The 14,162-nt window shown below is 43.8% G+C and overlaps 1 protein-coding gene across 1 annotated transcript in view; it reads left to right on the top strand.

The window, feature by feature from the left end:
• Nucleotides 1-14,162, top strand: part of HHLA1 (HHLA1 neighbor of OC90) — a 49,821-nt gene that overhangs the window by 15,489 nt on the left and 20,170 nt on the right. Inside the window, exons 7-10 of the mRNA XM_034966613.4 lie at nucleotides 80-163; nucleotides 5,208-5,291; nucleotides 6,902-6,958; nucleotides 7,064-7,150. Of these exons, the coding sequence (XP_034822504.2) occupies nucleotides 80-163; nucleotides 5,208-5,291; nucleotides 6,902-6,958; nucleotides 7,064-7,150 (312 nt within the window). The remainder of the gene's footprint in view (nucleotides 1-79; nucleotides 164-5,207; nucleotides 5,292-6,901; nucleotides 6,959-7,063; nucleotides 7,151-14,162) is intronic.

Raw genomic sequence — 14,162 nt, 5'->3', positions numbered from 1 at the left:
TTGATGGTGGTGGTGGTAGGGATGTGTTGCAGGGCTGGTCTGTGTGTTAGGATCTCTGTTGAATCCTTTCTCTTCACAGTTTCTAACCTGAAGACAGTGGACCCCGCCAAATTCCCCATAAGGTATTGCTACTGTTTAAACAATCGGACCAATGACTTATCAGGTGGGTACAGCTTACCATGAGGCTTGCAGCTTTTCCAATTTTGCTTGTGTCCTTTTAGATAAGTTTTTGTTTTTCCTCAATGTAAGACAGGAAAATATGGTCCTATCCACTACCCTTAACCATGTGCTCATTCATTATCCCAGTGAAAAACAGTTGTGTGTGCAAAAGCAACAGGAGGAAAATGTTCATGAAGCATTGTTTTAATAGCAAAATTGAGGAACAACCTAAATATCCATCATGAGGGAAAATGGTTAAGTAGTCTCCCACATAATTAAACTTTCAAAAACAGCCACAGATAATACATAAATGAGTGAGAGTGCTCAAATTTGGCCTGTGCATGGAAAAGCTTCCAAGAGATTTTTAATTAGAAAAAGAAAGTTACACAAAAATACAAAGAGCACAATGTTATTGATAAGAACACATATGTGGGCACCAGATAGGTGATTCCCTTTGAAAAGAAGATTGGAGTATGTGTTTTGGAACGGAAGAATGTTGGTTAAAAGAGCCTTAGATTATCTGAACTTTTTTTTCCCAAGGAGAGTATGTTCATATGCTAGTTTTATAAATAAAACTTTAAAGTATTATGTGTTCCTTATTTTAGAGAATACTGAAAAATAAAAGTGACAATTTTTGCACCGTTAATTCACCCATTCAGTAATTCCATCTGAGCGTGCACTATGACCCATGCACTCTTCTAGGTGTGGGGAAAGCACACAGAGCAAAGTGAACACACCTCCTGCTCCCGTGGGACATAGATTCCTAGCGGGGAGCAGAGAGTAAATAAATGTACTGCAAGTACATGGTGTGTGGGCTGAGAGCCTGACCATGGGAACCATGAAGCAGGGGAAAGCTGGAGGGAAAAGTCACGGTGGGGGATATTGCTGTGTGTAGGGTGGTCAGGAAAGTCTCCTCCAAATGAAGTGAGGGTTGAGGGGTGACCTTCAGGATGTGAGGGGCCAGCCCTGTGGTTATTCCTGGGGACAGTGGTCCAGACAAAGGCCTAAGCAGCAGCATGAGGACCAGAGAAGCCAGCATAACTGGAGCAGGTTAGCCAGGACAGAGCTATAGGAAATTAGCTCTGATTGGTGAGGGCAAAGTGGGGAGGGTGTTGCAGATCATATAGAAGTTTAAGGTCTGCTGCGAGGATTCTAATTTTCAGAATTGCCGTTGCTCAACACCTTTGGGGAAGGTGACTTTGTGGATGATCTTTAGATCTGGATCATTTTCTTTTTAATGTTTTCAACTCTGACCTAAAGCCCTCCTTTGAGGGTATATTTGCATATTTTCCTTTTTTTTTCTTCCTAAATGAAACTGGCTTAAGTTTTCTTAATTTTAAAAATAATGTACTGTGATATCAAGATGCTATGCAACATGGACAGGAAAACTAAGAAACCAGAAATAGCTGATATCCCACCATCCACTGGTAGTCACTATTAACATGCTAATAAATGCTATCCAAGGCTGTCTACACTACATATATAACCCACTTATCTATACAACCTGTCATCTAAGCTACTTATCTAACCTACCTATCTACCTATGTACCCCAGCTAATATCTACCCATCAGTGTAGACATCCTGCTCTACATATAGGAACCCATTCTCTGCATTATTTAGAATACAGGGTGGGCTACTATAACAAATGACTCCAAAATAGTCTAGTTTAAAGAATGTAGAAGTTAATTGCTTTCATGTCTGATAATCTGGGCATGTAGACATGCCAGGGCTGCTCTAATGGTTTGATGGTTTTGGGGCCCAGGCTCCTTCTAGCTTGTTGCTTTGCCTTTCATAATGATCTGTGTTCTCATAGCCTAAGGTAGGTTGCCAGCACATTCACACTCCAGCTACAATGAAGAGGAGAAAGGATTTGGAAAGTGTATTAGTCCATTCTCACATTGCTATAAAGAAATACCTGAAACTGGGTAATTTATAAAAAGAAGAGGTCTAATCAGCTCATGGTTCTGCAGGCTGTACAGGAAGCATGAGTGCTTCTGCTCAGCTTCTGGGGAGACCTCAGGAAACTTACAATCATGGCAGAGGGGAAGTAGAAGCAGGCAGATCTTACATGACTAGAGCAGGAGCAAGGGAGAACAAGGGGAAAGGTGTTTTAAACAACCAGATCTCACAATAACTCACTCACTATCATGAGAACAGCACCAAGGGCATGGTGCTAACCCATTCATGAGAAGTCTGCCCCCATGATCCAATCACCTCCCACCACGCCTCACCTCCAGCATTGTGGATTGCAATTTGACATGAGATTTGGGCAAGGACACAGATCCAAACCATCCCAGAATGCATGCACATTCGCTATGAACTCACAGCCTGGAAACCATTCACATTTCTCCCTCTTACATCCTATTTCCCAGAATTTAATCTCATGGCTACACTCACCCACAAAGCAAGCTTGAAATTATAGTCGTTGCTTTAAACCATCACGTTCCCAATTAAAATTTGATACTGTCTTACTAAAGGAAGGTGGGAGAATCGATATTGAAAGACAACCATCAGTATCTTTCATTTTTTATGCAATTTTATAATCTACTCTCAAACTAACCCATATGTCTTAAAAAAACCATTTCATTCCAGTGAATGCAAGTATGTCTCATCCTTCACATGAATTCTTAGTATTCATTGAAAGAATGTACCATGATTTATTTGTCTCCTCTTGTTGGAAACTTGGCTAATTCCTCATATTTTTGCAATTATAAACAATGCTGTGATGAACACCTGTGTAAAATCACTTAGAGTACTTGCCCAATTACCTCTGCAGAATAAAGCCCGCAAAATAGAATTGTTGGCTGACAGGGAAACAATATTATAATGATTTGAATTGCCAAAATGTCTTCTAAAAGTCTTGCATACGTTTACAGTCTTACCAACAATGTTTGAATGCCTATGTTTTCCCACTCACATGTGCCAACACTGAGTGTTAAGAGACAGTGTTAAATCATTACCAAATGGATAGGTAAAAAGGGTTTTGTACTTCTACCTTCTATTTATGTATGAAGGTAGTCATGAATCATTCATTTTGATCATTGCTAGTAAATTAGATAATTCAAACTTTCATAAATGCGAAGAATATCTTTGAGTTAATAATAACTGGCTTTCTTCCAAGCCTAAAAAGCAGATTGTGAAAACAGTTCTAAAGGGAGAATTGACAAAATGCATTGAGCAAGAGGTTTCATGAGTGGTGGTAAGAATACCGGGAATAGTGGAAGCTTTGGCCCAAGACAGACCTCAGCTGAAATCTAAGCTCTGCCACGTACTCTGGAACTTTGGACAAGTTACATCATCTTTCTGAGCCTTGGGCAAAACCTGGACTCCATGTTTTGTGTGTGGCTTCAAAGCCATGCTCATAGCTTCTATGCAAAATTAATAACAACTTCCAAGTTGCATTTTATTGGTCTGTTTATGAATCTTGCTTCACCACTAACCTCAGCTTCTTCTTTATGTCTTACACAACTCTCCAGTACCTGGTAAGTGTATGGCACACTGCAAATGCTCGATGAATATTTATTAGATAAATGGATTAATAAACAAAGGAGAATTTTTAGAAGCAGAAAGAAAATATATGGAATAACTAAGAGATAATACCCTTCCTCAGTTTCCACAAATGACTAAGAACAGACTGGTCTAAAGAGACAGAGAAGGAGGCCGAGGAGGGTGGAGCACAAGGTCAGGAGATCGAGACCATCCTGGCTAACACGGTGAAACCCTGTCTCTACTAAAAATACAAAAAAATTAGCTGGGCGTGTTGGCGGGCGCCTGTAGTCCCAGATACTTGGGAGGCTGAGGTAGGAGAATGGCGTGAACCTGGGAGGCGGAACTTGCAGTGAGCCGAGATTGTGCCACTGCACGCCAGCCTGGGCGACAGAGCGAGACTCCATCTCAAAAAAAAAAAAAAAAAGAGAGAGAAAGAGGGTGCCCATGTTTGCCTACCTTCTGCATAGGTATACTACATACTGCATAGGTGTTCTCCCTCCAGGAGGTTAAAATGTGCCTGTGCGGATGTAGTAAGACCACCTCGTGGCTTTGGTTCTTGCATAGTAGTGCCCATTATCTGTTGGTCTTGGCTACACATTCCACTAATTGTCACATAACATTTTCCTACCTCTCTTGGTTCTGTATTTTCAAGTTAGCTTGCTCCTGCACAAACTCCTGATCCCATTAATGAGTGAAAGGAGCATTTACACAGCATGATGGGAAATCATCCACTGGACCCAAGAAGCTTCCTCTCTAGAAAATGACGGGGGCTCCTCAAACACATTCGCCTTGTTTAGAAGTCAAGAATTTGCTGGATCGTGGAAAGCCATAAATGAACAAAGAAGGAGATGACAGCTGTTTGACTAGAAGAATATTAGGAATTTTCACAGTCAATAGTGCCCACCATGTCAGGCAATGGCCCTGTTCAAACCCAGCTGAGAAAGTTAATTCACAATGATTCTATAACCTGAAATGCTGAAAAAGTTATCTCAGACACGACTCCCCACCAGCACCACCATCAGTTCCTTTAAAAAGGGGGCAGAAGGAAAGGTTCCTGGTGATAATTTTATAAAGTGTCTTGTCTTGTCTCTATTGTTCATAGTTTATAACTCACCACTAAATTCCACATTGCATTTTCATTTTCCAACCCCCAAGTCTGTAAATTTACATTACATGTCTGTGGGGCTGCTTCCTATCAGATGGAGTTGGCGTTCTAAAAACAATTAGATGAAACAATGGGGAAAAGCCGCCAGAAAGACCATTATTCAACAATGTGGCCTTTCATAGCTCTTAGATGTTAGCAGAGAAGGGGTTGGGAGAGAGGATGATAGAAGAAGAAAGGGGATTTTAACAGTGGATCCAAAGTTTCCTTCCGGCCTGAAATCAAGACTTTTCGTTTTTTAGAATTAGTAGTATTTCTCTGTATCATTGTTGATATTCCTCAATACACTAAACTAAATCAAACTTGTAAAATCTACTCTGAAAAATCCAAACACAGTATACTTTTCTCCTTTTGTCTCTGAAGCAGAAATTTAAACCTCCTAAATTTGTCTTGCAGATTTTACAGCTCTACTGGTAGATATCATTGGCAATTCTACCAGCTACCTCACAGAGATTTTTAAGTCAACCTCCATCCTCTCAGGTGTGTTCATCTTGAAAACGCTTTGGCAACTTTGAGGTTTAGCATCTGTTGTGGTAGATAATGAAGCATATTATGTTCCTCACCCCAACCCCTGCTATAGGCCAGGCTGCCAGAAACGTTCATGTAATCTTTATTTAGATAATCAGTGTGGTCCAGTTTCCACACCAGTAAATACACCAATATTTAAGTCTTCATATTTCTGGGATTCACAAAGTTGGAGGAAGAATCCAAAGCTCAAAAGTTTAAGGAACGTAGGCAGACTCAAGAAAATATCTGGTGAGTAGATATACCCCCATTTTAAGGAGGACAAAACTGAGATCCAGAGAGGTTGAATATTTTGCTTAAGTTTGGTGCCAGAATTCAGGTTTAAATCTATATGGAGCCTAAGCCCACGTTTGGAGTACAGTTAAGAATGATACACCTCATTTATAAGGTGGTTTCATGTAACCCCCAGGAAAATCACATTTCCTTAGGGACCCACTTTGAAAAGCAAGGATCTATTCAACAGTCCAACAACTGGTCTCAGCAGAAAGATGGTGTGATGCACTGTGGAGCAGCTACTGTTTCAAAAGCAGGAGGGAGGGAGAAAGAGAAATAGTAATAGCTATCATTAGGTGTCAGATAATCTTGTAAGGGCTTTCCATGTATTCTCTCATTGGATCCTCACTACAACCTTTTGGGGCAGCTACTATATTTATCCCTACTTGACAGGTGAGGAAACTGTCACAGAGGGGTTAAGTAAATTGCTCAAAATCACTCTGCAGAAGCAGAATTCTAAACCAGGTGATCTGGCTCTTAGCCTGTGCTCTTATGTCACTATCCTTATATAATCATAGTAATACATTAATAATAACAATAATGATTACTCTGGCTACTGTGCTCTTCTATCTGCTGGGCATCATACCTAGTGCATCACTCCCATTATCTCCTTGGATTTTCCTGTTATCCTATGAGAGACATGCAACCCCATGTCCACAGTTCTTTAGGCAGCATCGTCAGGGAAAAGTATGTTTAGGAATTCAGAAGTTTTCAGGCTTTGAAGATCTAATAGAGTGTGCACATCCTACATGATGTAACTTCTCCAACAGCATCCAGAGAAGCCCAGTGTAATCAAACACGTTAGTAGTAATTTGGCAAAACGTTCAGCTCTTTACACTAAGTAGGATAGATAAAAACTATCATAGCTTCACATTTTTCAAATTTGGGTACCAAGCTCACACAAAACATGTTGTCTTACAGAGATGTGGGCATTTGGGAATTACAAATGAGGGATTGTGGGATTTGAATTTTCACCATTTTATAAAGGGGCAAACTGAGTCCTGAAGAGGTCAAGCAGTTCATTCATGTTTGCATAGCTAGTAAGTGGCAGAGCTGATGTAACCCTGGAAGCTGACCTCAGAGACTCTGCCTTAGCCACTCCACCATCCCCCAAACCCAGCCAAATAAAATAAAGAAATTGGAAAATGAGGACTGCCTTAAGAGTAAAGAGTCAGGCTTATTTTCCTATATTATCCTAAGTTAGTTACTTTCAACTTAATTTTCATTTCAATCAAAGACTTACAGCTTCAGACCCATGGCTAAGTCTTATTGTATACTCGTTTGTCTTACAGTGAATCAAAGCAATGAATCAGATTGCATCTTCATCTGTGTGATGACAGGAAAGTCAGGTAAACCACTAGACATTCTTTGACAAGCTCTCTGGGCTGAGAAATAGACAAAACTGTCCAGCAGATGAAACCCAAGATCTGACCCTGTTGGTGTGATTTTTGCAGGAAGGAATCTTTCTGACTTCTGGGAGATAGAAGAAAAATATCCCATTATCAATTACACATTTACCAGCGGCTTGTCTGGTGTTCTGGGTGAGTACCAACCTCCCAAACTCCTCCCATAGACTCTCCAGACCAGGGTCCCACCTGGCACACTAACGACTGAAAGCTGCCCTCAGGTGTTGTGTTTCGCTATACTGTGTTAAAAATCAGAGAACTTCGTCATTTTAAAAAAATGGATTTCTGGATTCTCTTGCAAAAGGTCTGGCAATTCTAGATCTTCCCCCCAACACATGGCAATAAGCAACTGGAGCTGAGTAACTGCCACTCTCATTCCCCCACTAGGAAGGGCACCTTTTCCTTCTTTTCCATAGTCCTGTCTGCCTCCTGTTGCCTTCCACTTTTTTCTCATATTAACTACTTGGGTTTTGTAGATATTTGAATTTGTGACCCCATGCTGGAGACCTGGCCACTCTGTAATACCCAGTCCCTACCTAACCATGCCCCACCCTCATGCCCCTCTGTGCCACATTGGGCATGCTGTTGTCTCCATCTGGAACTCCTTCCCTACTTTTCCATATTTCAGAACCCTATTTGCCTGTCAATTGCCAGCTTAGACACTCCCTCCTCTTTTTTAAATATCCCCCAATAAAAGTCAGTCTTTGTCTTCTACGGTCCCATAACACAGCACTTGTATGTCATTTGGACTCTACGTTACTCCAGGTTGCAACACAGTTGACATTTCTATGTGTGTCTCCTCAATGAAAGGAACTTTAAGGTAGAATAAGTAGTTTCCTTCAGCCTCACAGCCTGCCTTCCCCTTGGTGCCTTGCACATAGTAGGCTCTTCATTACTTTCTCTTGAAGTGCAATGAAGGATACAATAAATCTGCAACTCCACTTCAGGGGCTACTTTGCTTTATATTTATTGTAGGGCATCTTTTGATTATGCTGTAGAAGGAACCTCAGTTTGTGTGGGACAAGGCTACTTGATAAGAAGATGAAATGGGCAGTTGGTAGATTACCTTCACCTGCCCGATTCTCAGGACAGATCTTAGGGTTGAGTCAATCTCATTTATTTGGAGAGTCTTTCCATGACATTCCCACCACACCCCCCTCAACACACACACACACACACACACACACACGCCAGTCTCAATTAATTGTCCCACTTTGTGCTCCTTCAACAAGAACAAATGCTTAGGAAGAGAAAACATATTTACAAGCTGATGCTAAAGTTGATGTGCCTGAAAGCAAGTACCTGGCTGAGTGATAGTTTGGCTGGATGTACTTAGCCCCATGTCTGGTTGATCTGGGAGCAAGGCTCAGGCTGGTGTTGCACGCAGGGTGTTAATGGGCCAAGTAGCACAGAGAGAGGAAATGAGGCTGCAAGGCCACTCCTGCAATTAGACAGTTCACATTCTACATGCATTCTGGGGAGGTGAGGGCCAAAATCCAACACAGGCTCTGCCCACCAGACTATAGGCCAGCCTTTGTCTTCCCAGAGGAAGGGACTCTATGGGCTAATAGGAGCCTGTCATCCTCATATCCACTTGCTGCCACCACTTGAGCCTTCCCTAGGGAAGATATAAAGTGAAACTAATACCTGAGCCCACTTCCTTCTTTTCTTCATGGAGCAACCAAGGATGCTGGGTAGATTTCCCTCTGAATTAAGCCCTCCTACTAACTCTATGGGAGCCTATTTTTCAAGCTGTTTCTGTCTGGAAGCTTCTTATTCCCCAAAATTTCACTTTTGGTTTTTAGTGTCAGGCCTCTGAGCCCAAGCCAAGCCATCGCAACCCCTGTGACTTGCACGTATATGCCCAGATGGCCTGAAGTAACTGAAGAATCACAAAAGAAGTGAATATGCCCTGCCCCACCTTAACTGATGACATTCCACCACAAAAGAAGTATAAATGGCTGGTCCTTGCCTTAACTGATGACATTACCTTGTGAAAGTCCTTTTCCTGGCTCATCCTGGCTCAAAAAGCACCCCCACTGAGCACCTTGCGACCCCCACTCCTGCCAGCCAGAGAACAAATCCCCTTTGACTGTAATTTTCCTTTACCTACCCACATCCTATAAAACGGCCCCACCCTTATCTCCCTTCACTGACTCTCTTTTCGGACTCAGCCCGCCTGCACCCAGGTGAAATAAACAGCTTTATTGCTCACACAAAGCCTGTTTGGTGGTCTCTTCACACGGACGCGCATGAAATTTGGTGCCGTGACTCGGATCGGGGGACCTCCCTTGGGAAATCAATCCCCTGTCCTCCTGTTCTTTGCTCCATGAGAAAGATCCACCTACGACCTCAGGTCCTCAGACAGACCAGCCCAAGAAACATCTCACCAATTTCAAATCCGGTAAGCGGCCTCTTTTTACTCTCATCTCCAACCTCCCTCACTATCCCTCAACCTCTTTCTCCTTTCAATCTTGGCGCCACACTTCAGTCTCTCCCTTCTCTTAATTTCAGTTCCTTTCATTTTCTGGTAGAGACAAAGGAGACATGTTTTATCCGTGGACCCAAAACTCCGGCGCCGGTCACGGACTGGGAAGGCAGCCTTCCCTTGGTGTTTAATCCTTGCAGGGACGCCTCTCTGATTATACACTCACGTTTCAAGGGTGTCAGACCACACAGGGACGCCTGCCTTGGTCCTTCACCCTTAGCGGCAAGTCCCGCTTTTCTGGGGAAGGGGCAAGTACCCCAACCCCTTCTCTCCTTGTCTCTACCCCTTGTCTGCTTTTCTGGGGCAGGGGCAAATACCCCTCAACCCCTTCTCCTTCACCCTTAGCGGCACATGTCGCTTTCCTGGGGCAGGGGCAAGCACCCCTCAACCCCTTCTCCTTCACCCTTAGCAGCAAGTCCCGCTTTCCTGGGGGGCAAGAACCCCCCAATCGCTTATTTCCACACCCCAACCTCTTATCTCTGTGCCCCAATCCCTTATTTCTGTGCCCCAACCCCTTCTCTGCTTTTCTGGAGGGCAAGAACCACCACCCCCACCCTTCTCTGTGTCTCAAGTCTTTTCTCTAGGCTTGCCTCCTTCACTATGGGTAAGTTTCCACCGTCCATTCCTCCTTATTCTCCCTTAGCCTGTGTTGTCAAAAATTTAAAACCTCTTCAACTCACACCTGACCTAAAACCTAAATGCCTTATTTTCTTCTGCAATGCCACTTGACCCCAATACAAACTCGACAGTAGTTCCAAATAGCCAGAAAATGGCACTTTGAATTTTTCCATCCTGCAAAATCTAAATAATTCTTGTCATAAAATAGGCAAACAGTCTGAGGTGCCTGACGTCCAGGCATTCTTTTACACACTCAGTCCCTTCCTAGTCCCTGTGCCCAGTGCAACTCGTCCCAAATCTTCCTTCTTTCCCTCCCGCCTGTCCCCTCAGTACCAACCCCAAGCGTCGCTGAGTCTTTCTAATCTTCCTTTTCTACAGACCCATCTGACCTCTCCCTTCCTCCCCAGGCTGCTCCTCGCCAGGCCGAGCTAGGTCCCAATTCTTCCTCAGCCTCCGCTCCTCCACCCTATAATCTTTTTATCACCTCCCCTCCTCACACCTGGTCCGGCTTACAGTTTCGTTGCATGACTAGCGCTCCCCCACCTGCCCAGCAATTTACTCTTAAAAAGGTGGCTGGAGCTAAAGGCATAGTGAAGGTTAATGCTCCTTTTTCTTTATCCCAAATCAGATAGCGTTTAGGCTTTTTTTCATCAAATATAAAAATCCAGCCCAGTTCATGACTTGTTTGGCAGCAACCCTGAGACACTTTACAGCCCTGGACCCTAAAAGGTCAAAAGGCCTTCTTATTCTCAAAATACATTTTATTACCCAATCTGCTCCCGACATTAAATAAAACTCCAAAAATTAAATTCCGGCCCTCAAACCCCACAACAGGATTTAATTAACCTCGCCTTCAAGGTGTACAATAATAGAAAAAAGTTGCAATTCCTTGCCTCCACTGTGAGACAAACCCCAGCCACATCTGCAGCACACAAGAACTTCCAAACGCCTGAACCACAGCGGTCAGGCATTCCTCCAGAACCTCCTCCCCCAGGAGCTTGCTACATGTGCCGGAAATCTGGCCACTGGGCCAAGGAATGCCCGCAGCCCAGGATTCCTCCTAAGCCGCATCTCATCTGTGTGGGACCCCACTGAAAATTGGACTGTTCAACTCACCTGGCAGCCACTCCCAGAGCCCCTGGAACTCTGGCCCAAGGCTCTCTGACTGACTCCTTCCCAGATCTTCTCGGCTTAGCGGCTGAAGACTGACACTGCCCGATCGCCTCAGAAGCCCCCTTGACCACCACGGACGCCGAGCTTCGGGTAACTCTCACAGTGGAAAGTAAGTCCGTCCCCTTCTTAATCAATATGGAGGCTACCCACTCCACATTACCTTCTTTTCAAGGGCCTGTTTCCCTGCCTCCATAACTTTTGTGGGTATTGACGGCCAGGCTTCTAAACCTCTTAAAACTCCCCAACTCTGGTGCCAACTTAGACAATACTCTTTTAAGCACTCCTTTTAATTATCCCCACCTGCCCAGTTCCCTTATTAGGCCGAGACACTTTAACTAAATTATCTGCTTCCCTGACTATTCCTAGATTACAGCTACATCTCATTGCCACCCTTCTTCCCAATCCAAAGCCTCCTTTGCGTCCTCCTCTTGTATCCCCCTACCTTAACCCACAAGTATAAGATACCTCTACTCCCTCCTTGGTGACCGATCATGCACCCCTTACCATCTCATTAAAACCTAATCACTCTTACCCCACTCAATGTCAATATCCCATCCCACAGCACGCTTTAAAAAGATTAAAGCCTGTTATCACTCCCCTGCTACAGCATGGCCTTTTAAACCCTATAAACTCTCCTTACAATTCCCCCATTTTACCTGTCCTAAAACCAGACAAGCCTTACAAGTTAGTTCAGGATCTGCACCTTATCAACTAAATTGTTTTGCCTATCCACCCTGTGGTGCCCAACCCGTACCCTCTTTTGTCCTCAATACCTTCCTCCACAACTCACTATTCCATGCTTGATCTTAAAGATGCTTTTTTCACTATTCCCCTGCACCCCTCGTCCCAGCCTCTCTTTGCTTTCACTTAGACTGACCCTGACATCCATTAGGCTCAGCAAATTACCAAGGCTGTACTGCTGCAAAGCTTCACAGACAGCCCCCATTACTTCAATCAAGCCCAAATTTCTTCCTCATCTGTTACCTATCTCGGCATAATTCTCATAAAAACACACGTGCTCTCCCTGCCAATCGTGTCCGACTGATCTCTCAAACCCCAGCATCTTCTACAAAACAACAACTCCTTTCTTTCCTAGGCATGGTTAGCGCGGTCAGAATTCTTACACAAGAGCCAGGACCACACCCTGTAGCCTTTCTGTCCAAACTACTTGACATTACTGTTTTAGCCTAGCCCTCATGTCTGCGTGCAGCGGCTGCTGCTGCTTTAATGCTTTTACAGGCCCTCGAAATCACAAACTATGCTCAACTCTCTACAGTTCTCATAACTTCCAAAATCTATTTTCTTCCTCATACCTGATGCATATACTTTCTGCTTCCTGGCTCCTTCAGCTATACTCACTCTTTGTTGAGTCTCCCACAATTACCATTGTTCCTGGCCCGGGACTTCAATCCGGCCTCCCACATTATTCCTGATACCACACCTGGCCCCCATGACTGTCTCTCTGATCCACCTGACATTCACCCCATTTCCCCAAATTTCCTTCTTTCCTGTTCCTCACCCTGATCACGCTTGATTTATTGATGGCGGTTCCACCAGGCCTAATCGCCACACACCAGCAAAGGCAGGTTATACTATAGTACAAGCCACTAGCCTGCCTCTTAGAACCTCTCATTTCCTTTCCATTGTGGAAATCTATCCTCAAGGAAATAACTTCTCAGTGTCCCATCTGCTATTCTACTCCTCAGGGATTATTCAGGCCCCCTCCCTTCCCTACACATGAAGCTCGAGGATTTGCGCCACCCAGGACTGGCAAATTAGCTTTGCTCAACATGCCCTGAGTCAGATAACTAAAATACCTCTTAGTCTAGGTAGATACTTTCATTGGATAGGTAGAGGACTTTCCTACAGGGTCTGAGAAGGCCACCGCAGTCATTTCTTCTGTTATGTCAGACATAATTCCTCAGTTAAGCCTTCCCACCTCAATACAGTGTGATAACAGATGAGCCTTTATTAGTCAAATCAGCCAAGCAGTTTTTCAGGCTCTTAGTATTCAGTGAAAGCTTTATATCCCTTACGGTCCTCCATCTTCAAGAAAAGTAGAATGGACTAAAGGTCTTTTAAAAACACACCTCACCAAGCTCAGCCACCAACTTAAAAAGGACTGGACAATACTTCTACCACTTTCCCTTCTCAGAATTCAGGCCTGTCCTCGGAATGCTACAGGGTACAGCTCATTTAGACTCCTGTATAGACGCTTCTCATTCCAGACACCAGACCAACTTAGACTGTTCCCCAAAAAACTTGTCATCCCTACTATCTTCTGTCTAGTCATACTCCTATTCATCATTCTCAACTACTCATACATGCCCTGCTCTTGTTTACACTGCCGGTTTACACTGTTTTTTCCAAGCCATCACAGCTGATATCTCCTGGTGCTATCCCCAAACTGCCACTCTTAACTCTTGAAGTAAATAAATAATCTTTGCTGGCAGGACTATGCTGAATCTCCTTAGGCACTCTCTAATCAGATATCCTGAGTCGTCCCAATTCTTAGTCCTTTTATACCTGTTTTTCTCCTTCTCTTATTCCATTTAGTTTTTCAATTCATACAAAACTGTATCCAGGCCATCACCAATCATTCTATACGACAAATGTTTCTTCTAACATCCCCACAATATCACCCCTTACCACAAGACCTCCCTTCAGCTTCATCTCTCCCACTCTAGGTTCCCACGCTGCCCCTAATCCCGCTTGAAGCAGCCCTGAGAAACATCACCCATTCTCTCTCCATACCACCCCCCAAAAATTTTCACCGCCCCAACACTTCAACACTATTTTATTTTTCTTATTAATATAAGAAGGCAGGAATGTCAGGCCTCTGAGCCCAAGCCAAGCCATCACAACCCC

Source organism: Pan paniscus, chromosome 7, assembly GCF_029289425.2.
Source record: "Pan paniscus chromosome 7, NHGRI_mPanPan1-v2.0_pri, whole genome shotgun sequence".
NCBI classification, from domain to species: Eukaryota; Metazoa; Chordata; class Mammalia; order Primates; family Hominidae; genus Pan; species Pan paniscus.
Note: the sequence above shows the minus strand (reverse complement) of the source record. Positions and strands in the feature narration are given on the sequence as shown.